The sequence below is a fragment of the Periplaneta americana genome, chromosome 7 (assembly GCF_040183065.1).
Source record: "Periplaneta americana isolate PAMFEO1 chromosome 7, P.americana_PAMFEO1_priV1, whole genome shotgun sequence".
NCBI classification, from domain to species: domain Eukaryota; kingdom Metazoa; phylum Arthropoda; class Insecta; order Blattodea; family Blattidae; genus Periplaneta; species Periplaneta americana.
The window spans coordinates 163,384,891-163,410,389 of NC_091123.1; the positions used below are offsets into that span (position 1 = coordinate 163,384,891).

Consider the following 25,499-nt stretch of genomic DNA (forward strand, 5'->3'; position numbering starts at 1 on the left):
CCGTGGCACTACAGCCCATGAAGGGCGTAGACCGACCAGCCGGCTGCTGGGCTCACGCCCATATGCCGAAGCAGAGGTGGACGATCATCCAACCAGAATGGAGGTATCGTGTGGTTAGCACGATGATTCCCCCAGCCGTTATAGCTGGCATTTGCAACCGGATTTCGCTACCTATCGTAGCTTCCCAAGTGCATCACGATGCTGGGTGGGCACCGGTCCCATACACTGGCTGGAATTTCATGAGAAAATTTCTTCCCCCATGAGGACTCGAACCAGCGCGATTTAAAACTTATACCAATAGAAAGTTATTCATATCTTATTAATTATTACATTTATTTAAAGGATAGGAAACTTACAGTTAAACTCGAAACAGGAGCCACAGCTTCCCACACTTCCTTTTTTTTTCGCATGTTGGACAGATTGTGTAGTGTAATACAATTTGAAACAATTACTGATTTCAAAGGTGTCTCACGGGTCAACAAGGTAAGAATCATGTTCTTCCCAAATTATTATAAGTTGCTGACTCTATACGAAAAATGAATAGCTATTTCATAAAATTTATCTACTTACTTTAAAGGAGTTTTCATCATATTCATAATGTAATTAAAATGTGAACTAAATAAAATAAACTGTTTGGGGTAGATGGTAATCTTATAAAGATATATTAAATTCACATTTCATCAGTCTTATTAACGGTATGCCATACCGGCTTGTTTCCCAGGTTTCGTTATGCGTACCTGGCATTACTTTAAGCCCTGCTTCATGGCATGTGCAGTGACATCTTTTAGAAGTGACGGTACTCAAACTGAAAGTGTGTCTTCTCCTATTCACAGGATCCTCTCCTATAAACTCACTACTTATCAAAAGACAGCACTATGTTTTATTTTTTCTAATTTGGATGCATATGCAGAGTGACCATACATCCCACTTTCACCAGTACAGTCACTTTTTTTTTTTTTTACATGTTGTCCCATTTTGTCCCATTTTCCAAACTTTTTTGCAAGTTGAATTAAACATATACAACATTCTGAGGATATATGGCAATGTATTTTTTTAGTATGTTATTTTACGACGCTGTATCAACATCTCAGGTTATTTAGTATCTGACTGAGATGAAGGTGATAATGTCGGTGAAATGAGTCCGAGGTCCAGCACTGATAGTTACCCAGCATTTGCTCATATTGGGTTGAGAGAAAACTCCGGAAAAAACCTCAACTGGATAATTTGCCCCAACTGGGGTTCGAACCCGGGCCACCTGGTTTCGCGGCCAGACACGCTGTTACTCCACAGGTGTGGACTATGGCAATGTAAAATTTACATTAGTTACATAGAACATTGTAAAAATGTATACTCATTGGGAAGAGTAAAGAAATGAGTTGTTCTTAACTTCCACGTTCCATCCATTCTATTCTCACTTCTCTTGGTTCACCTCCCATCTCACCAATTCCCTCCATGCAGGCGCAATTTGTAAAATACCAGTACTTCGTTATCTTTTCTGCTAGCTATATCATTCTCTGATTCTGCATTGGTCAGCATGATAATATTGCAAACATAGGTACCACATTTGCAAGTGAACTCGTGATTGTTAGTGTTAGTGAGTTGTTTTAAAATGTTTTCAAAACATTATCCTAACTGCTGAGCAATGGGTTACTATCGCCACAAAAATGAATAAAATCATTCCTTTTTATCTTCAATCAAAAGTTGTGTAAGTTGTTTGGTGTTTATGGGCACTTGACCAGCTGCTGAAAGACTATTTTTCATGATGAACAATGTCTGAACGTCTGAAAAGTCTCAGTTAAATGTTTGTATGCTCAGATCCATGTTGATAATTAATTAGAACGAAATTTAATCACAAATGTCATGAACTGTACGAATTCTTTCGGAAAAACAAACACTAAAAGATTGGCAGTTCTGAAAAGTTCTTCTGGAGCAGAACTGAAATTGAGTACAGAATAATTATTATCTGTATAATTGTATGACAATTTAGTGGAGTTAAGTGAAAAATGTAATGTAATTTATTTTGTTTATTAAAATAAATAACAATAACATACAAATCTAGTCTTTCAGGTAAAGCTCCCTGTAAAGCGTCAGCCCACGTGAGTTGTGTGGATATAAAGGGAAAAGTTGAGACGGTGTCAGGTGGAGTTCTCGGGTAGCTCAGTTGGTAGAGCGCTGGTACATTCAACCAGAGGTCCTGGGATCGATACCCGGCCCCGGAACAATTTTTCCCTTGAAATTATTCAAATCTGCTTTACAGGGAGCTTTACCTGAAAGACTAGATTTGCATAATATATACATCACTGTGTACGTTAACAGAAAACCACAATTCCAAGTCACACAGAGATTGTGTGCACTCGATGTGGGTCTCTGGTGTTTCGTCAGCCCACGCGAGTTGTGTGGATATAAAGGGAAAAGTTGAGACGGTGTCGGGTGGAGTTCCCGGGTAGCTCAGTTGGTAGAGCGCTGGTACGTTCAACAGAGGTCCCGGAATCGATACCCGGCCCCCAGAAAATTTTTCCCTTGAAATTATTCAACAATAACATACATAAAGACTATAGAAAAGTAACTTAACATGTTGTAATTCATAACTAAATTTTAATTTTCAGTAGTTTGTATTTGAGATTTCAATATTAAAAAATCAATATCAATGTCTTAAGCTCTTTTTATTGCATCACGTCAATAAATAAATGTTTGAGATCTTCAGAAATTAATATACTGGTATGGTCACTCCTGTGTATATGTATTGTGTTACCTCCCGCCAATCCTGTCCTCATAAAACTTTGAGTTTACTATATGCATTTTAAAGAAAGTGTTTGCTCATTTTTAACCTATAATATACAATTTCTTTAGATGAAGCTGGTCATGCTGTAACATACGATGATGAAACAATGTTTTCACATATTGAAGAGTGGAGAACATACTTAGAACGAGAATTGGGCATGGAAAATTTCTTAGATGGTATGTACGTTTGGCGTTGTAACAAATACTTCCACTGCACACAATCACGCTATTTAAATTTTCATTTAGATTTTCCTACCTCATTAAAGAAATTACTGTGTTGATAAAATATATATTTCAAGATTTTCACGAAAATACAAGTTTTCATATATGTTGGTACCAAAAAACTGGTTTTGGGCAGCCTGTTCAGACATCTAATGACAAGTATAGTAACCACTAGACCAGAGGTATTCAAATTATGGTACACATACCCCCAGGGATTTCTCAAGGGATATGCATCTCACTGACTAGGTATGTAAAAATGATGGCAAATTTACTTTATTTTAATTTACTTATTGATAAATTAATTATTGCAGATTTCATATTTTTTTTACATTATCAACTCTTTATTTTTTCTTGTGTCAATAACATTTTGCATTATTCCTTACTATTATTATTGCATCAATAACTACTATACTTACTTATGGCTTTTAAGGAACTTGAAGGTTCATTGCCGCCCTCACATGAATAATAATAATAATAATAATAATAATAATAATAATAATAATAATAATAATAATTTATTTTGCATACAACATCAATTATAGTCTTTTGTTATTTCTAATACAATTGCAATGCACTTTGAAAGTACGAAAGTAAAAAAAAAAAATGTGCTTTGGGGGTATATTAGCAAAAAAAGACTGAATACCACTGCACTAGGCTAGTGGTGTTACATTAGCTTCGAAAAGTAATTCTTGTATACATCTTCAAAGCCTATACTTTTTGCTTCAAGCAGTTTCTGATTGAAAGTGTAATTTTGCATGTTATAATTAATTTCCCTGAAACAACAATTTTATGGAGATATTGAGTAGAACATGAGGGCAGCCGGGTAGCTCAGTTGGTAGAGCAACTGGCTATGGACTGGAAGGTCCAGGGTTCGATCCCAGGTGGTGACAGGAATTTTTCTCGTTGCCAAACTTTCAGAATGGCCCCAAGGTTCACTCAGCCTCCTATAAAATTGAGTACCGGGTCTTTCCTGGGGGTAAAAGGCAGTCAGAGCGTGGTGCCAACCACACCACTTCATTCTAGTGCCGAGGTCATGGAAAGCATGGGGCTTTACCTCCATGCCTCCCAAGTGCCTTCATTGCATATTACGGGGAAACCTTTACCTTTTTTTTTTTTTTGAGTAGAACATGATGTCCAGCCTAAATCATAAATCTGCCAAAATAAAATATGGGCTTCAAAGGTTCTGTGACACTCATGAAGTTGGGAAACTACTGGACAAGTGAATACTATAGGACCTACTTAAGTTATCCATTAGTTTTGAAGAAGTAGCCATACAGACATGCCAAAAACCACTTTTTTATATATAGAGGTTCTGAAAGAATGTATTTCCATGAAACCTCGTAATATATTTTTTCCAGCATTACCTTATATTACGAAAAAGGAAACCCTCTATACTTCGTAAAAGTAAAAACTAGGCCTACATAAGTAGTTCCTGATGTACTTCAAAATACATAATTAAACGAATCTAAGTGGCATTGGTTCTTGTTTACAGCTTACAGAAGATTACAGCAGTTCCACGAAACAGGTACCAATGAAGAAGACTGGAAATTGATAGGCAAACTTTGCAAAGATGGCAAAGCTCATCTGGTCATTCAAGTCTGGCAACTAGTACTAGCTGATGAGATTTACAGTGATGACAGTTTCTAAATACGCATTTTATTGTTACAAGAGTTTTATTTCCACTCTGCATAGGCACTGACTATGGGCATGCTCGGTCATACCCTGGAAAGAAAGTGGGCATGGTCAGCATACCTGCTCATGTGATTTTTACTTCTTGATACTTACTGGCTTTTAAGGAACCTGGAGGTTCATTGCCGCCCTCACACAAGCCCGCCATCGGTCCCTATCCTGAGCAAGATTAATCAATTCTCTATCATCGTATCCCACCCCCCTTAAATCAATTTTAATATTATCTTTCCATCTACATCTCGGCCTCCCTAAAGGTCTTTTTCCCTCCGGCCTCCCAACTAACACTCTATATGCATTTCTGGACTCGCCCATACGTGCTACATGCCCTGCCCATCTCAAACGTCTGGATTTTATGTCCCTAATTATGTCAGGTGAAGAATACAATGCGTGCAGTTCTGCGTTGTGTAACTTTCTCCATTCTCCTGTAACTTCATCCCGCTTAGCCCCAAATATTTTCCTAAGCACCTTATTCTCAAACACCCTTAACCTATGTTCCTCTCTCAGAGTGAGAGTCCAAGTTTCACAACCATACAGAAGAACCAGTAATATAACTGTTTTATAAATTCTAACTTTCAGATTTTTTGACAGCAGACTTGATGATAAAAGCTTCTCAACCGAATAATAACAGGCATTTCCCATATTTATTCTGTGTTTAATTTCCTCCCAAGTATCATTTATATTTGTTACTGTTGCTCCAAGTTATTTGAACTTTTCCACCCCTTCAAAAGATAAATTTCCAATTTTTATATTTCCATTTCATACAATATTCTCGTCACGAGACATAATCATATACTTTGTCTTCTCGGGATTTACTTCCAAACCTATCTCTTTACTTGCTTCCAGTAAAATTCCCGTGTTTTCCCTAATCGTTTCTGAATTTTCTCCTAACATATTCACGTCATAGGCATAGACAAGAAGCTGATGTAACCCGTTCAATTCCAAACCCTCTCTGTTATCCTGGACTTTCCTAATGGCATACTCTAGAGCAAAGTTAAAAAGTAAAGGTGATAGTGCATCTCCTTGCTTTAGCCCACAGTGAATTGGAAACGCATCTGACAGAAACTGACCTATACGAACTTTGCTGTACGTTTCACTGAGACACATTTTAATTAATCGACTAGTTTCTTTTTTACTTCTTGATATTATTATTATTATTATTATTATTATTATTATTATTATTATTATTATTATCATCATCATCGTTGTTGTTGTAACCTGACTTTACTTAATATGACAATTATTCAAAAAGTTTCACTAAATTATCGCCTAGCTTGTACTGTGTAGATTGAATTGAATATAATGGAGGGGGGCACTATGGCCCAGCACTGCGACCTGTTAAGATCTATTGCGCTGACCCTCTGCTGATGCATTCCCAAACACACACCAGCTGACCACACTAAGGTTCTCGTGTGCCCAGGTTTCGAGCAGGCAACCCCACTCGTCCCTAGGCCAGCACCCTCCATGCGTCACCAGCCGGCATTCGGGGAATGCTACGGAATGATAACGAAATGGTGAAATGGTGACGGAATGATGTAAATGCTTAATTTGGAAAAAAAACGGGAAAAACCCCAACTGCGACCTTGTCCACCACAAGTGTTACTACGGATTTTTTCAATGAAAAAACCCCAGACCTGACCGGGAATCGAACCCGGGCTGCCTGCGTGACAGTCTGAAGGTCTGACCATTCAGCCACCACAGAGGTTTACTTGTGTAGATACTAGTTTGTTTTCTGTAAAAGGAGTCAGAAATACTGATGTATTTTTGTCACTTTGGAAAAGATGCTAATGAAAAATCTCATACTTACTGGCTTTTAAGGAACCTGAAGGTTCATTGGTCCCTATCCTGAGCAAGATTAATCCATTCTCTATCATCATATCCCACCTCCCTCAAATCCATTTTAATATTATCCTCCCATCTATGTCTCGCCCTTCCTAAAGGTCTTTTTCCCTCTGGCCTCCCAACTAACACTCTATATGCATTTCTGGATTCGCCCATATGTGCTACATACCCTGCCCATCTCAAACGTCTGGATTTTATGTCCCTAATTATGTCAGGTGAAGAATACAATGCATGCAGTTCTGTGTTGTGTAACTTTCTCCATTCTCCTGTAACTTCATCCCTCTTAGCCCCAAATATTTTCCTAAGCACCTTATTCTCAAATACCCTTAACCTATATTCCTCTCTCAAAGTGAGAATCCAAGTTTGACAACCATACAGAACAACTGGTAATATAACTGTTTTATAAATTCTAACTTTCAGATTTTTGACAGCAGACTGGATGATAAAAGAATGAAAAATCTCATACACTGCAATTAAGTCTCAGTAAACTTTCACGACCAAGAAAAATCCCATTAAAAATAGGAGATGGTGAGACATGTAACTTCTCAGACATTTAGGAAAGGTTCTGCGATTTATATTATAGTCGATTAAACAATAACAAGCTTGAAAATCCAATTTGCACCCGAAACAGTGTACATCTTGTAAAAATGGAAGTTTTACTAGGCTTAGAAGATAATAGTTATGTTATTTCTATATATGATAACGAAATTTACGGTGTAAACTTAACATCGATGGAATAGTCAATGAGTTCATCAGTAAAACAGCTGTCAGGAGAAACAAACCGACCAGCCAGCTACTGGCCTCACGTCCACATGCCAAAGCAGCGGTGGACGATCATCTAACCAGAATGGAAGTATCATGTGGTTAGCATGATGATCCACCCAGGCATTATAGATGGCTTTCATAACCGAATTTTGCTACTTATGGTAGATCCCCAAATGCATCACAATGCTGGGTGGGCACTGGTCTCATATACTAGCAGAAATTTCATGAGAAAATATCTTCTCCCATGAGTACTCGAACCAGTACACATTCCGTTATGTGAGTTCTAGGCAGAATGCCTTCGACCATGACGCCACGGTGTGGGACACAAAATTATATTAAGAGTTTATAAATGTAGGTAGCACATCTTGCAGTGTAGGCTTTCACGGCCGGAGTCTATAGATGTAGATTCATTTTCCGGGCTGAGAGGCCGTGGTCTATTAGTTGGTTTTATACCAGACGTTTCGTCTGCAACTGCAGCAGACATCTTCAGTGGAGTGGTATCCGAGGTCGCAAGACTCTTCTCGGTGTACCTGAGGCAACTGATCCTGTGTCTGGTTGTGCGGGCGTATTTATAGTGCGGCTCGCGGGCCGAGGCCTGTTGTCGCTGCGGTCCGCGCCGCTTTGTTCGCTGCTCCCGTTCTGGGTTCCGTCCTTTTGTTGTAGTGGCGTCTTATTTGTTCTGTTTAGGACCGGGTACCAACACTTGTTTAGCTTTACGCCTTCTTCCTTGCGATTAAAGTTGTTGTTATGTTTATGTATTTCGATCGCTTCTCTATGTAGACGGGGGAAGAAGTGCGTCGTCGTGCTCAAGATGTCCGTGTCCTTGAATCTTATGTTGTGATCGCCCTCTTGATAGGCATGTGCTGCCACTGCCGATTTGTCGATCTGTCCTAGGCGGAAATTCCTATTATGTTCTGTCAGTCTCGTCCTGACGCTCCGCTGTGTTTTACCGAATTGCCGCCTAGGACAGATCGACAAATCGGCAGTGGCAGCACATGCCTATCAAGAGGGCGATCACAACATAAGATTCAAGGACACGGACATCTTGAGCACGACGACGCACTTCTTCCCCCGTCTACATAGAGAAGCGATCGAAATACATAAACATAACAACAACTTTAATCGCAAGGAAGAAGGCGTAAAGCTAAACAAGTGTTGGTACCCGGTCCTAAACAGAACAGATAAGAAGCCACTACAACAAAAGGACGGAACCCAGAACGGGAGCAGCGAACAAAGCGGCGCGGACTGCAGCGACAACAGGCCTCGGCCCGCAAGCCGCACTATAAATACGCCCGCACAACCAGACACAGGATCAGTTGCCTCAGGTACACCGAGAAGAGTCTTGCGACCTCGGATACCACTCCACTGAAGATGTCTGCCGCAGTTGCAGACGAAACGTCTGGTATAAAACCAACTAATAGACCATGGCCTCTCAGCCCGGAAAATGAATCTACATCTGTAGGTAGCACAGTTTATAACATGGGTCTCGCTCGGATTTTTAGACTTGTTTAACGTAGGCTGAAACATATGTTTTTGAATGCACCTAGTTTTAGGCAATATCATCACTCGAGAGTTTCTCGTGTTGCATACATTTAGGGATTTTTACATAAAATTGTTGCAACCTATCCTATTCGAGCCAAAAAATCCAAGGTCTAAACATGAGCATACCTCAAGAATTTCAGAAGTCGGTGCCTATGCTACTCTGTCATCACTTCTGTGCTGTCCGCCACATTTCTCAAGCTGTCAGCAGACTGATCTACAGCTGGATTGTATGGAAGGGGTGTGACGAGAAAATCAGTATGATATTACAGAAAGGCACATGATGGAAATACATACTTTTAGTAGAGATAATAGGATAAAACATAGATCAATCATCTAAGGCAGCATTTCTCAAACTTTTTTGAAGTGGGGACCACTTTTTTAAGTCAGAACAGTTCCACGGACTACCTTACTCTTGTTCCCTTCAAATGCAAATTTATCATTTTTGTAGCATATTTTAATATCGATAGACTTACATTTTAAAATAAAATTAATTAAATTAAATTAATTTCATATTATTAACTAATTAAGCTAATGTTAATAGAAGAAAATTAATTTTTGTTTCTTTAATAATTCAAGGTTATTAGAGTTTGGATAATCTTTAACTTATTAACTAAAAAAAAAAATAACTGTTGGTATTCACATTAATGAGATGGATGGGCCTGCCAATTCTTGCACAGCTGTTCTATATCTGGACGTATGCTGGTAAGCTTAAGTCGGAGATCGTCACATATATCGAGTAGATTTCAGTAGCCTACTTTGTTTTTATTAGAGTTAGTGATGAAACCCTTTCTCACACAGATATGTAGAAACAAACTGAATTATAATCTCTAAAGCACAATTGTACAGTTCACTGTATTCTCTTTTCACTTGTAATAAGGTTCAGAAATTAACCATACCTTCCGCTTGGAATTTCATTTTAAGTCCGGTGTCATTCGAGAGTTCAATTAACTGTTCTCTTTCACTCAATGAAAGTTTGTTAGTTTCAATATCGCAATGAAAGTGATCACGAACCCATGAAAATTCGTTATATTTACTGGAAAAATAAGTTTCAAATTGTGACCTCAGAGTTGTATTATTGGTGTACAACATACAGTACGTGACCATTTCAATGTGCAAACTGAGTGTCGGCAAAACTATTAAGAAAGTCATAAATACATGAAAAGGTTCGGTCCTCTGTTATGAATTTGGGTGGTCCCTGACTGGGTTACAGGAGCGGCGCCAGATGTGCAGGGAAAAGATGGCGAGGAACACCACGTTCATAGTGCTTTAAATCCCTCTTTTGTTGTTGAGAGTAGAGTGGGAAGTCAGTAGAAGGATAGGGTAATAAATTTCATAAAATGTCAGTATTGAGAGAAAAAGTGAAAGGCGATTGCCATGTGTCATTTCCAAACTCTGAGATTTTCAGCTATAGAGTGATACACAATTCGTTTCAATTTTATTTTTTCTTTTGCCTTTTTTTGAAGGACCATAAGGACAGACCTCGAGGACCACAGGTGGTCCGCAGACCATAGTTTGAGAAACGCTGATCTAAGGCATAGAGTAGTTTAATCTGGCAATTGTGTGATTTTCAACTAAGCTCCTAAACTGCAATGTATGTTTTAAATCACGACAGTCATTTTGGATAATTTTTAACCTATACAAACTCATGGAATTTTTCATTGTAATTCGAAAATAGACATTCAATTTCAAACAATGAAAATGAACTCATATGCTTAATATGCTAGCTGTTTTGATACCTAATTCCTAAATTATTATAATCTCAAAGTGCATATAGAAATACGGTATATAAAAAAACTACATGGATATACCTCACTGTTCATTAAAATTTCTGTCGTTTGTGCTCCAATAGAGGGTAACTTCATTTAAACAGCCTATGAGTATTTCCCTGTTGATTTGATTTTCTTTAAAATGTCAGGAATGTTTAGCAAGTACCAATTAAAAATGACGAAAGTTGTATTTCACTATAGCTAGTTCTTTCACTGACTCCTCTCCTTAGACCACTGCATTTAATTAAAGACAGGCAAAATCCTCGGCAAGAATGACAAAGAACTCGTGATTCTCGCTTGAAAGGTCGTGTAAACCAATTACATAGGCAAACTGAGATAACAGGACACACAGAAGCTCGTGTTAGTCATGTGCAAAGCTGTAAGAATAAGGAAACAGAAGTAAAATGGGTTCTGAACTTCAAATCTTCAAAAGTGTCGACATGAGTATATTATGCAATGGAGGACATAAAATTCGGATAAGATTCTATTTCCTTATATAATTCACTAAATTAAGTAAATTAAAATCATCAGCATCAGTTGCAGAAGACACAGCCCTGCAGTATCTATTGACTACACCCCAACTCTGGCTACTAGCAACAGGCATCTATAATGAACACCGATCAAAATACCCCCCCATTTCTCGTGAAAAACAATTGAATAGACTACAGTGGACTTTATGTTGTCAGCAAACAGCTGGATACATTAAGAAGATTGATTAATATAATTCACTAGGTATACGAAAGATCATTTACCAGACTGTAGTGCTGTGAAATGGAATGTTATCTGTAAGAGCTGGTGATTTGCTTGCCAAGATACTGTACTAAGATATCAGAAGTGCTAATTTCTTAGGTTTGACTTGCTCTGTATTAATTCAATATTACCATCACCACAACAGTTACCATGTAAATGTTTTTATTGTAGCAGCCACCACCAGAGTGACATTGGAATTCTACTCACTGTATCATATCTACCTCTGTACCACATATCTGATAAGCTGTCTGAACAGAAGACTGTTGATCTGTATACTGTTCCTGTGACAAAAATAATTTGGGACCAAAGTACAGGGATCCCACAAATGACTTTTTCTGTTTCGAACACAGGTAAATTACGTTTAATGTAACTCAGGTACTTAAAATTCATACTGATAGAAAGAAAAACTCAGGAAGTTTGTTTTAGTACATCACATGTGATAAGACCGTTGCATAACAACATTTGTTAGTTGTTGAGACGAAATGGCTGCTATGGAGGACAGAAGAGCTTTTTGTATCCTTGATTTTCATGTTAATCACTCAGTTATTAGCAGAGCTAGGAACTTCGTACCGATCTCGTTATTCAGGGTGTGAGCAGCCACGAAATGGGCATACAAAACAGGCGGCCTGCATTACCAATGGCCGCCTTGGAGTGCATCATGTTCATGTTGAGAACCCTTACTGCATGCAACAGGGCCACATCGGCAGTGTGGAAGGCATTTGAGTAACAACATATTGTTCTACTGCAAATGTGAGCAAGATTAATTTCCTGTATAAACACAGTAAATTTCCTAGCACTGTATGTATGTACAGTTTATTTCATTCTTTAGTTCTTACTTAGTAAATGTTTCAAGATATTTACGAAATGTATTACTTTATTAATAACCTATTGTTTTGCATAATTTCTGTAAATGTTACACCCTGTGTTATATTTTATAGGTGTAAATATGTAAAGAGCAATATTGTATCAATGTCAATCTATATGTATGTAACAATTTGTATAGTTGTACATTAACATAATTATGTAACTAGCTGTGCATTTATGAATGTCCCATAGTTCTTTCTTTTGAGGGACTATTTTACCTCTGGAGAATTTTATACTGAGGGACTCCATGAATATAAACAGTGAAAAATATAGTGACCTGGAAATGTACAAAAACTTGCCCAGACATGTTCAAACATTAACAAGAGCCAGAACAGGTCACATTGTCACTCAATTGTACCTACACCGATTTCACATTTCTGATAATCCTACTTGTCTGTGATGTAATAATCATGATGAAGATCTGGAACACATTCTTCTATACTGTCCATCCATAAACCACAAAAGTAAATTAAAATCATCAGTACCAGTTGCAGAAGACACAGCCCTGCAGTATATATTGACTACACCTCAACTGGCTACTAGCAACAGGCATCTATAATGAATACCGATCAAAATACCCCTTATTTCTCGTGAAAAACAACAACTGAATAGACTACAGTGGACTTTATGTTGTCAGCAAACAGCTGGATATATTACGAAGATTGATTGATAGTTCTTTCTTTTCCGGAAACAGGAAGTTAGAGTGGAAAAGAAAACAAACTCGTCAAGGCAATATTCCAATTTCTATTAGTAGCTGTGTTTTGATGCATTGATGATGTCACATCTGGATTATCGTACCCTGCATAGGGCGATAGCGATAATACAAAGTTCCTAGCTCTGCTTATTAGTGTCCAACGACATTTCTAAACAAGACTTGGTGCAGAACCACCCAGTGGGCCTACAATTTGCAAGTAGTACTCCAATTTTAAGGAAAGAAGATGCATGTGTAAGAGGAAATTAATCAGATGCCCACCAGTAAGCAAGAAAACAGTTGAGTATGTCTGTGAAAATCTACCATCGGAGCCAACAGGGAGCTGCAAATACCGAAGTCGACTGTGTGGACTACCAAACAGGTGGATTGGACGTGCTGGTCACAATGACTGTCAACTTCTTTGTTGGCCTCCTTGTTCTCCAGACCAGACACCCCTTGATTTTTTCATGTGGGGGTATGGTAAAGATAGTCTACGTGTCATACTTCCCACAGACCATGCTTGATCTACAAGTGTGCATTACAGAAGCCATCACATCAATCGACTGTGAGTTGACCTGGTTGGCGAATTGGTATAGCACTGACCTTCTATGCCCAAGGTTACGGGTTCGATCCTGGGCCAGGTCGATGCCATTTAAGTGTGCTTAAATGCGACAGGCTCATGTCAGTAGATTTACTGGTATGTAAAAGAACTCCTGCGGGACAAAATTCCGGCACATCTGGCGACGCTAATATAACCTCTGCAGGTGCGAGCGTCGTTAAATAAAACATAACATTAACATCGACTGTGATATGCTTGAATGTAGTTGGTACAAACTCGATTACAGGCTGATGTGTGTGGGTTTACCAGAGGGGCTCACATTGAACATCTTTGAGGTAAGATACTAAAACTTTTTGAGTTTCTCCTTCTATTGGTAGTACCAGTTTTGTTGAAACCAGAAAGCTCATTTGTGGGAGCCCTGTATAATAAGTATTTATGTAATTACACAAACAAGTTTCATGAAAATTATTGCTTGTAATTAGAATAATTCTTTTTGAAAAATGTATTAAGTAATAAAATATGTTTGTCTACTGACGAAGGAAAATAATCATTCTTATATTCACTGCTAAGGATCTACACTCTAAAATGAATAAATGTTCTTAAAATACCACTACTACTATAGTCGTCCACAAGCATTTATGGTTGCCAAGGTCACACACTTTCCCTTCTTCTTACTGCAAACTTACTCACCCTCCTGCGACCCTAATGGGCTGGGGACCGGTTCTACTGTAAAAATCTGAACTTCCTACACTGCAAAAACAAAGCCGAAATTCAGTATCTTGTCGAAGCTTGTGCTGTGCTCTTCTGTGTTATGTGTATAGCTGAGAGTTGTCTAAACTAGTGCTGTGATATTCTGTTTTATATATGTAGACACTTTTTCAAGCATTCAATAACCTGTGGCCAAGTGATTAGTCTCTCTGCCTTGCACTGTGGCGACCCGGGTTCGATCCCCGTCTGGATGGTGAACAAAGTGGGAGTGAGGGTTTTTTTTATCGGAGTTCGCCCATTTCCCCTCATCATTATCATTCCACCAATGTTCCATAATCACAGTCACTCTGCGAGATCCCAAGCCAGGTGTGCAGAACAAATAAAAAGACGTCTGAAAGTTGTACAATTTGTGTTTAATAAAAACTATTATGCTCCAAGTATGCTTCACAGTCTAAATATGCATAGCCAGACAAAAGAGATCATTTTTTATGTTTACAAATATTTTTAATATCTTTCTAACAGTGAGTCATCTGCTATTTCTTCCATGTACAATAAAACTCAGAGTTATGGCAACAGCTTTTGGTGTTAGTTTAAATATTTTAAGAAATGTTTGTAGTGACGCGATTGAGTCCCTACAAAATGATCCATGCCCACCATTTCGTTCTCTTAACCGTCTCATGATTCATTTTCCGTTTCATAGTCTCGTCCATCATCTAATTTTCCTCTTTGATCGTCCCTTCAATCAGTTTTTTTCTTCCCTTCATTTCACCTATAGTCGTTTCTTCATTAATTTTTCTCTGATCAAATTAATTCATTTCTGATTGTCCTTTCAGCTATTTCCCTATTAAAACATTCTCAGCAATCTGTTATTTCATGCCGTCTCGTCAGTCGTTCTACCCTAATAGTCCCGGATTTTATTTTCCTTTCCATTGCCTTAAATCTTTTTTTTTATCATCTCTTGTCACTTTCGTCCCAATAATTTAATCACGCCTGATCTTCTTATCACTTACTTTCTCCTGATTATCTCGTGTTACTACAACACTATATCATAAGCCTTCTTTCACAAATGACGAGACGCTCGCTAGTAAATTATAAACGACCTCCAGGCCTTGATGGAACTGAGACGATCAAGAACGAATTGACTAGGTGAGCACAAGGAGACAGAAGAGATTATTTTTTGCAGTGTAACTTGCAAAGGGAAAAGTTCGTGAGGAGGGTGGGTAAGCGGCCGAAACTATATATGCAACCTTGAACACTTCAGAAGTCTGTGTTCCACTATAACATAATATTATGTAGCCTAGAAACTAAAAGACCTAACTTAAAAGGGTAAATCAACACAAACAAATTAAAATTTAGGTAAGACCATATACTAGGTGAGTAGATTTTTCCTTTTCATGAAGCAACTTAATTGCTGGCCTGAGCTTCCACGTGCTGGTTATGGAGTGTCATAGGTGGTATGACAATTCTCAAAATATTAATATAAAATGCTATTACTGTAATTATAAACAATTAAGAAGTCATTTACTCACCCACTAAGCAAGAAGATGCCTTCCAGTTCCAAACATTTATGGCACCAGCTTAAGAAATTATGCACCACTTGCTGCTTTTGCTGAAAATTTTCCAAGCTATCTTTTTCTTCCGAGGTATGTGGTTATTTTTATACATTTTATTTTCAAAGTCTCACAGAGGTAAAACTCGCAGGGTAATTAAGTCAAGGATTGGATGGGTTCACACATTCCTACTGCTAATTCAATCTTCGAATGATGTATAAAGTCCATCCATAGAAAAGTGGGATTATGTGCAGTTTCAGAAACCTGCTGGAAATAGGAAAAGTAAGCTCTCCATCAAGTCACCAAAAAAGAGATGCAAGATAATTTCCACATAAGTAATAATAATAATAATTTTTATTTGAAAGATAATAATACTACACTTTTGCTTGGCACCCCCGATGAAACAAAAGCTTGTGGCTAGGAATGGAGTAAATGTAAGTAATACTTAAATGTTTTTCTTTATACTTTCTAGTTTATCACAATTTGTACGGTGATGAATAGAGCCATGCATTTGCATATATTTTTCCATCAGCTGTAATTAATTGCTGATTAATTATCTTAACGAATTATCAACATTTAAGGAGTTAGGTACAACTTAAAGGAGTAAAATTTTGGAAATATTTAACATTTTTTTCCCTCCATTACTGTAAGCTTTGCTGAAAGTGAAGTATGTAAACATTGTCCTTGACGAAACCTCACAGAAAGAAATCACACACTGTGAAATCCAGTAAACGGGGTGGCCATGTGTAGAAGGTGCTGTCTGCACCCATTGCACGACCAATTCATCAACCCGGTAGGTGTTGATTTAGGAAAATTAGCTAATGCCACAACTCACGGACGAGGAGGAACAGGAGTTCATTTTCCAATAATATGGTGCCCCTCTACATTGGCATACGGAGGTAGTTAAATCAACAGCTACAAGGTCAATGGATTGGTCGTACAACAGACGCAGACAGCACCTTCTGCACATGGCCACCCCGTTCACCGGATTTCACAGTGTGATTTCGTCAAGGGCACTTCCAGGGACATTGGCAGAATTGAGCAGGAGCATTAACACAGCAATCAAGAACGTCACACAAGACATGCTTAAGAGGGTTTGGCAAGATTGAGATGTGTCATATTAGACATGGGGCTCACATCGAGTGCATCTAAGGTCAATATAAATCTTCAAACTTCCTTCTTCCAAATGGTGGTAAGATCATGTATTTATGTTCAATATTGATGAAAATATTGCCTTCTAAAATCGTCCAAATTTGTAACTACGGTGTATTATGTTTCCTATCTAACCTGTAGTATGAAATGAATATGAATAAGGTAGTAATCTTCCACACCAAAGATTAAGATTGAATCTTTATACAAATGATATTAAGGAATCCCTTGCAGAATTAACAGCAAATCTGGAGAATATTTTTCCTATACATGGTTGATGTTACATTGTTGGTTTGTTAGTCATCTCCATTGTCTACTCATTATCTATACAGACTAGAATGCAAAATATAGACCAGTAGTCTAAATTTAGTCTCTTTAAAAGTCTAAGAAATTATTATAATTTTCGTTACCAAACACTTTAAGAATACATTTCATAATAAAACGTTATTTTTAATTATTATCAATAATACTCTTTTATTCTTATGGAATAAATGCTTCATAACATTTGGAGAGGCAATTTAAATGTTTAACATTCAACCAGTATTCCTAAAAGCTCGAAATAAATACCAGGAGAAGCACAGGTATGACATAACCACAATAAAAAATTTAATGCTGAAGAAACTAGTACCACTGTATGGTATTGTGAACTATCTTACCAATATTACATTGGGGTATAATAATATACCGTGTCCAGGCTAGAGGTATCAAGGAATAATTGTTCACCATTTATTAACAGAAGAATATATTATTATTATTATTATTATTATTATTATTATTATTATTATATGTTTACCACAGGATGCAGAAACTCTCCAAGATTTTATTTTTATAACAACAATGCTAGACATCTATACAACAAATTAAGAAAAAAAAAAAAAAAAGATACGATTTAGGTCACAATTTGCTAACGGTCAACATTAATCATTCTAATTGAACGTAAAATGTGGACACCACATCAAAGAATGAAGTACATGCTTTGGCTTGCTGAATTTAAATGTTACCAGAGTTCGATGCCGATTTTGTCTAGAATTCAATGTGGATCCATCTACGTCAAAATCAATTTTGCAGTGGGATAGAATTCAGAGACAGCATCCTTGATTCCACAAACAGGCAAACATTCTAAGAAAAAAAATAACCAAAGAAACGGTTGATTGTATACGGACTGCATCCAACTAGAGTCCAAGGAAGTCCATTAGGAAGGCTAGTTATAGATTCTCGAATCAACTGTTCACGACATTCTTCATAAACGACTCAAATTACGTGCGTACAAGCTGCAGCTAGAATTCTAGACGAAATTGACGTCGAACTCTGGTAACAGATTTAAATTCAGTAAGTCAAAGCATGCACTTCAGTCTTTGCTGTGGTGTCCACATTTTACGTTAAATTAGGATGATCAATGTTGACTGTTAGCAATTTGTAACATAAATTGGAATGATAAATCGTATCTTTTTTTTTTTGTTACTTCAATTTTCTTGCTTTGTTGTATAGATTTTTTGAATAGTTGTTATAAAAATAAAATTTTGGAGAGTTTCTGTATCCTGTGCCAAACATAAAATATCCTTCTCTTTATAAATGGTGAACAATTATTTTTTGATACCTCTAGCCCGGACATGGCATATATTCGGTTACAGAATTTTGTTTCCTTTATTCTAAAATGAGAGGAGTTCGATCGGCACCGTGGATCGTGTCCTGGCATGGCTCAGTTGGAAAGAGCGCTCAGCACGCAGAGCTGAGAGATCCTGGGTTCGATTCCAGGTGCCAGAACGAATTTTTCTCGATTTAATGGTGATAATACGCATTGACTACTTCATAGCAGTCGTGATAATATTCAATGAGGATGGTGAGACCTCATATAATGAATATGTGATGTATAAAATGAGAATACTGCAAACCTTCTAATAAAAGTTACTTGTAATGGAAATGACCACTGTATACTTATTCATACCAATGTTATTCGCTGACCTTTTTACAATTTCCTTCTTTCATATTTCAGAAAAAAGTATCACAATTCTACAATTCTCCTGTTCTCAATACATCATGTATTCTATCACGAACATTTTCTAAGCACTTAAAAAAAAAAAAAAAAAAAATTCGCTTTAATAAATATAAGATATCATTGAGATCAAATTACCAGAAGTTCATCTCATGCTATTAACAATTAAAAATAAAAGAGCAACTTGTCCTGCTCAAGTCTGGAAGGAAAATAAAAATGAAGAAAATTATGAAAAGAAATATACTAATATTCTCAATCTCATAAATGCACAGCATACTAATATTCTCAATCTCATAAATGCACAGCATTTATTATGTCAGCAACATCTGAAATCAAAAGAATGAATACCTCTCAAGAAAAAAAAAAGTATATGTTACAATACTAAACTTCATATCTGAAACAAAACTTATAACACACTCATTTTGAAACAATGAAGTACACTGGTATAGCTAGACCACTTAGAAAATGCAGCTATGGCGGAAACCTTAACTCATTTCCTTCTCCCACACTCGCTGCGTGTTCCCCTCTGTGCGTTCCCCGACGTCGATCACCAATCAGAATCTGTGTCTTAACCAAAGTTGGCGGTACTAGGCTGCTATTATCGTGACTCTCATTGGATTACATAGTTTACTTTCGCTTCAACCGTACACTTCTGGTCAAAATATTTTTCCTCTATTTTTCTCACATGCTCACATAATTTCATCCATTTTTCGGGGGAATATTCATCCATGAGTTTATTATCAAACAATATTTCTCACGTAAAGACATGCCAATACTCTGGTTATAACTTAAACACACAGCACTATTACTAGTAGGTATTCATTTATTTATTTTATACTACACTTCATTTCACTTTGGCGCAACTGTACTCCCTAAGAACTCAGCGTTCGCCATGAACAAGAACTGTGGGAGGGGAGATTAGCGCATGTGCATTACAACTGCATTTACAAAGTGGTATCCCTATAGTATAATGAAACCAATGTTGTATACTTTTCATATTTTAATATCAACTGAATGAGGTTCACATTGAAGAATGCTCATTACAATTTGAAAGCATTTATCATACAATTTGTGAAAACATTGTTTTTTTTTTTTTAAGCTCAGTGCCTAGTATTATTTTTACATGTATGTCAACTTAAGACAGTTTTGAAGAGGGGCAGACGTCAGCCTATTTCACATCTCACATTTACCCCTACATATCCACATTACATCACACAATTATTCTTTCATTGAGCCCAGTAGTGCAGGATTATCAAAATAAATATCGCAACCATGCTCATAATAAAAGATGCCCTAAAGTTACACTAATTCTGCCAGAAATGCAAAATTCCTACAAATAAGCACAAAGACAAGTTGGACTTTGCTTTTTCTCTTTCTTGCACACAGAATTAACATTTTCAGTCACTCATTCTCTTCTGGACATTTTTAATGATGTCTACTGATAAGGAGCCAAAAAAGCTGCAATCAGTACTTCTAGAGCAGATACTTCAGACACGTGCATACCTGTCGCTGCAAACAAAGCAGAATCTACAGCTTGACCCTGCTCCAGTTATGTTCAAGGAATTGTCCAATAGGGAAACAGAATAGAGAAAATAAAAGTGACCATTTCCACGAAGGAAGAGATCTCCGTTATCTTCAACATTACACATCCGACTAAAAACATGATCTCAATCTGTTGGAGAAACAAAAAGTTTATCTGCTGACGAATCTGTCAGCTTCTCCTCCTCCAAACCTAAGTTAAATTCTTATTCTACGTTCTTATATTTTCATATACCAATAATAAGATTAATAATTACTGATTACATCATCTAGTATCGTACAATTCCTGACCTATTTGAACCATTAACTTTGACAAATATTTAATAAACCGTTACTTGCTAATGTTAGTTTCTTGTAATTATGCTAATTAATATTAATCCTTAACCCTTGAAGTGCTCAGATTCTGCGAAAACCAAAACAACTTGGCTGTTGTATATAACCACATACAGCACTTTAAGGGTTATTTAGCTAACCAAGGAACTTGCTAGCATTTAACGAATCATTAAAACATTACTGGTGCAAATAGCAATAGTTTTTAAAAATGATGTCAAAAGACTTCTGTGTATTAAGCTTGCCTTTTGTTTGTATTACTTGTGTACTTCGAAAATAAATGTTTGAATTATGATCAAGTTATTTCATTACCGTCCTCCTCTTCAAAAAGCTCAATGAGAATACAGTTAAAACCTTCCATTTCAATCTAGAACTCTGGCATGTTGGCATGCTGAAGGGAATGAAAGAAACACAAGTTGTCTGAAGACTTTCCCACGAAAAATGTTTTCTTAATACAACATGGACTGACAAATAGCACTCACTTTCGGGTAGGAGAAATATGGTAAATTAAACATTACAAAAGCCAAACATGTGAGATTGACTTATTTATGTTCAGTGTATGTGAAAAATCTCATGTTCCAGTCATATTCAGAGAGTAATATTAACTTAGATAATGAAGTTACAAGTACCTAAACTGCGACAAAAATAACGTTAGTTCATTCTGCACATACACATAAAAAGTGTTTATGGTAGTGAAATAACACTATCAAAAAATGCTGAAACTGCTTACATTCTTACTTCATACTAACGGAGTTCAAAGGAAGAGAGGATAATTCAAGAGTTATATTGTAATTTGGTATCAAAACTTCCGAACAACTATACATAATATGAATTTGTTACTGTCACTCAGCAGCAACGTCTAAGTATTAAAACAGGATGTTACAAGTAACGAATTATAAATTGCAATATAACGAAGTTATCAATTCATGTTAATTGTATCTCTCTGAATACGATTAAATTAAAGTTACCAAATCTTAATGTAAGTGCAGTGCTGACAAGGCTATTTATATGAAAACATCATTCCAAAGTATGGCTGCATTTTTTATTTTTCTGAATCTTTTATTTTAAGAGGAATCCAACATATCGCTCTTATTAAGATTGAAGTGAATATTCATTAACCCCGGCTCCCGAGAGAGAGGTGTGGACAAACTGCTCAGAGTGTTGATGCTTCATTGCTAAAACGAACTGCCCTCAGGTGGCTGAGTAAGCTTCATATTTTCTTTCAATGTCATAATCCTTCGTAGCTCTTGCAGTACAGTCTTAATTGTGTAATCACGTTGCCATCTTGCTAGTACTGGAACAGCCCTATTGTCCACCTGTAAAAATGTTTTTACTGAATATTAGATTGTCAGTTTCTGTCAGATGCGTTCCAATTCACTGTGAGTTAAAGCAAGGAGATGCACTATCACATTTACTCTTTAACTTTGCTCTAGAGTATGCCATTAGGAAAGTCCAGGATAACAGAGAGGGTTTGGAATTGAACGGGTTACATCAGCTGCTTGTCTATGCGGATGACGTGAATATGTTAGGAGAAAATCCACAAATGATTAGGGAAAACACGGGAATTTTACTGGAAGCAAGTAAAGAGATAGGTTTGGAAGTAAATCCAGAAAAGACAAAGTATATGATTATGTCTCGTGACCAGAATATTGTACGAAATGGAAATATAAAAATTGGAAATTTATCTTTTGAAGAGGTGAGAAGTTCAAATATCTTGGAGCAACAGTAACAAATATAAATGATACTCGGGAGGAAATTAAACACAGAATAAATATGGGAAATGCATGTTATTATTCAGTTGAGAAGCTTTTATCATCAAGTCTGTCAAAAAATGTGAAAGTTAAAATTTATAAAATAGTTATATTACCAGTTGTTCTTTATGTTTGTGAAACTTGGACTCTCACTTTGAGAGAGGAACATAGGTTAAGGGTGTTTGAGAATAAGGTGCTTAGGAAAATATTTGGGGCTAAGAGGGATGAAGTTACAGGAGAATGGAGAAAGTTACACAACACAGAACTGACGTTTGAGATGGGCAGGGCATGTAGCACGTATGGGCGAATCCAGAAATGCATATAGTGTGTTAGTTGGGAGGCCAGAGGGAAAAATACCTTTGGGGAGGCCGAGACGTAGATGGGAAGATAATATTAAAATGGATTTGAGGGAGGTGGGATATGATGATAGAGAATGGATTAATCTTGCTCAGGATAGGGACCAATGGCGGGCTTATGTGAGGGCGGCAATGAACCTCCGGGTTCCTTGAAAGCCAGTAAGTAAGTATTAGTATTGTTCATTAGAAACCATCATTATCTATACTAGTGGTATTCAATCTATGTTACGCAGTGTTGCCTCAATAGGTACACATCCTACTGACTAAGTATATAAATATGTCAACATATTTCATTATATGTTGATAATATATTTACATATTTTCTTTTGCAATACCATACCAACTGCTTTTTTCTTTTCTTCAGTAACATTTTACATAAATCATTACTATTAGTATTGGATCAATAACTATTGCATGTGTAATAATAATAATAATAATAATAATAATAATAATAACACAGTAGAATTCCTCATATGTGGCAACTGTGAGACAAAACCAGTGCCAGATAACTGATTTTGCCAGATAATTGGAAAATACGTTTATAGGTTATGTAAAGACACACTGTACTGCACAAATATTTTTTTCCATGTTGAAATTTAGTAATTTTCATATAGATATTTAAAAATAAAGTTTTGAAATACGTACAATGTTTATTTTTAGTACTGAATATGGTAATGTACATTAATCAGTTCATAATTTATTATTGCAGTACAGTAATACATAAGAGCGTAAAAAATAATAAAGGTTTTCATAACCTTATGACAATTTTAAAAGTGAGTCATGTGATGTGAAGAGCAGTGTAGCCAACGTCGCAAATATGAAGACAATGAAATAATGCTCGATGATTTGAGTGTAAGAATACTTTGCTTACGTTTTGTGGAATCCATTGTGCAACAGCAGCACTTAGCAGTAATAGCCATGAAACTATCTATCACTCGAATGAAATTTTTGCATGCTGTAGGAGCAGAGAATTTCACACTTTCCTATTTAGACTCATCCAACACCCCTTTGAAACGGGCGAGTTCAAGTGGTAAATTTAAAGATATTGTCTCTGCGCATTATTTCCAAATGACAGCTCACCGATGCTACCCGATATATTCCAGGGACATAACGGTTTTTTTTATCTATGTTTTTATGCGTGAACAATGTAAAGAGTAAACACAATAAGTGGCATGTGCGATCCATGAAAACCACTCACATCTTCATCCGATTCTTCTCTTTCGCATGAATGACTATTTCTTTTTGGCCTAGCCAAAAGTGCCATTGTTTTGGTATTGCTGATTATTTGGGTGCCAAATATGAGGGATTTTTCTGTATAATATGGACCACCAACACAGAATGCATCCAGTTTTGGGACAACAAAATGAGAAATACAGAAAGTTTACTTATTTTAGTTTGGATACCTTACAGTTGGACATCTTATATTAAATATTTCACCATCCTGTCACGATCCATACAGTAAAAAACCAGAGTTTTGGACTGAAATTGAGCAAAGTCAGGTGAATCGAGGCGCAGTGAAATGAAGGTTCAATGAACGTAAAAATATGCGTACGTCAAGGCAGCACGCTAGGAAGAAAGAAAAAATGCAAACGACACAAAACTTCAATCAATGAAACGAGAGATGTACAATGTCGGTATCTGACGCCTACTTTGAGTACGAAACAGCTGACCAGAATAAACCAAGGAGGAAAACAAAACGTGAAGCAGATACAAAATACTGAGGACGAAGGATTAGGGAAACAGCTGGAAGTGCCTGAGGGCAGGAGCATGGACAAGACTAACGGAGGAAATGCAAGAGAAGACATGATAAGAACGAGTGAAGGAATGAAGCGACTACCAGATATTAGTGATTGTGAGGACAGAATAGATAGGGCTTTGGAGAGATTATTAGTGAAGAAGAAGAGTGCTGAAAAGCGAGTGCAAGAAAGTTAGGGGTGGCAAAAGTGGTAGAATTAGGAACAGAGAAGAAAGTGTTAAGTGTAAGAAGATAGTGTAAGAGTGTAGTAAGATAGACATACAAAGATGAATAAAAGAAAATTAAAGTGAAAAAACATCTGAACAAATGTGAATTGGAAGAGAGAGAAATTGGAAGTGTAATTAAGTGAATTAGAATATTTCATGTTTTTCAATGTTGTGGGTTGGGAGTAGTATCACGGGTACTATAACTTTAGGAGTATTATAGAAATAAATATATAGAAAGAGACAATAAAATAAGAAAATTTAGGAGTTAAGCGACGAGTAAGAGATCAATACGTAAATAAACAGAGGATAGAAAAAAATTAGTGATGTAACTGTTGTAAAATAGAGAAAAGGGAAAAATCAACAATTAATGAAAGAGAACATAGGTGGAAAATAATGATTACGAGTAGGTAGGTTTGAGAGTAGAGAAGAAAATAAATAAATAATGCAAATTATTAAGGAAGGAATATGCAATATTTAATAGCTAAGCAAGAAACGGAAGGCAGACAGTCCAGGTATGAGAGAGAATAGAAGAGGATAGAGAGGGAAGATTAGATAGCAATTCAGTTAAAACAGAATAGAAAGTAATCAAGAAATACTCGGCAAATGAATATATCAATTGAAAAGGGTTGTATGTATTAAAGGGATCGAAAAACAGAAATGTGAAGACCCACCATAACTGTGAATTGTAAAGTG

The 25,499-nt window shown here is 36.7% G+C and overlaps 2 protein-coding genes across 2 annotated transcripts in view; one reads left to right on the forward strand and one right to left on the reverse strand.

Moving 5' to 3' along the window:
* LOC138702809 (serine/threonine-protein kinase Nek1-like) overlaps positions 1-14,002 on the forward strand; it is a 30,831-nt gene extending 16,829 nt beyond the window's left edge. Inside the window, exons 5-6 of the mRNA XM_069830106.1 lie at positions 2,851-2,958; positions 4,496-14,002. Of these exons, the coding sequence (XP_069686207.1) occupies positions 2,851-2,958; positions 4,496-4,650 (263 nt within the window). The 3' untranslated portion in view covers positions 4,651-14,002. The remainder of the gene's footprint in view (positions 1-2,850; positions 2,959-4,495) is intronic.
* A 5,848-nt stretch (positions 14,003-19,850) lies between these two features.
* Uev1A (Ubiquitin-conjugating enzyme variant 1A) overlaps positions 19,851-25,499 on the reverse strand; it is a 28,353-nt gene continuing 22,704 nt past the window's right edge. Inside the window, exon 4 of the mRNA XM_069831768.1 lies at positions 19,851-22,053. Within this exon, the coding sequence (XP_069687869.1) occupies positions 21,913-22,053 (141 nt within the window). The 3' untranslated portion in view covers positions 19,851-21,912. The remainder of the gene's footprint in view (positions 22,054-25,499) is intronic.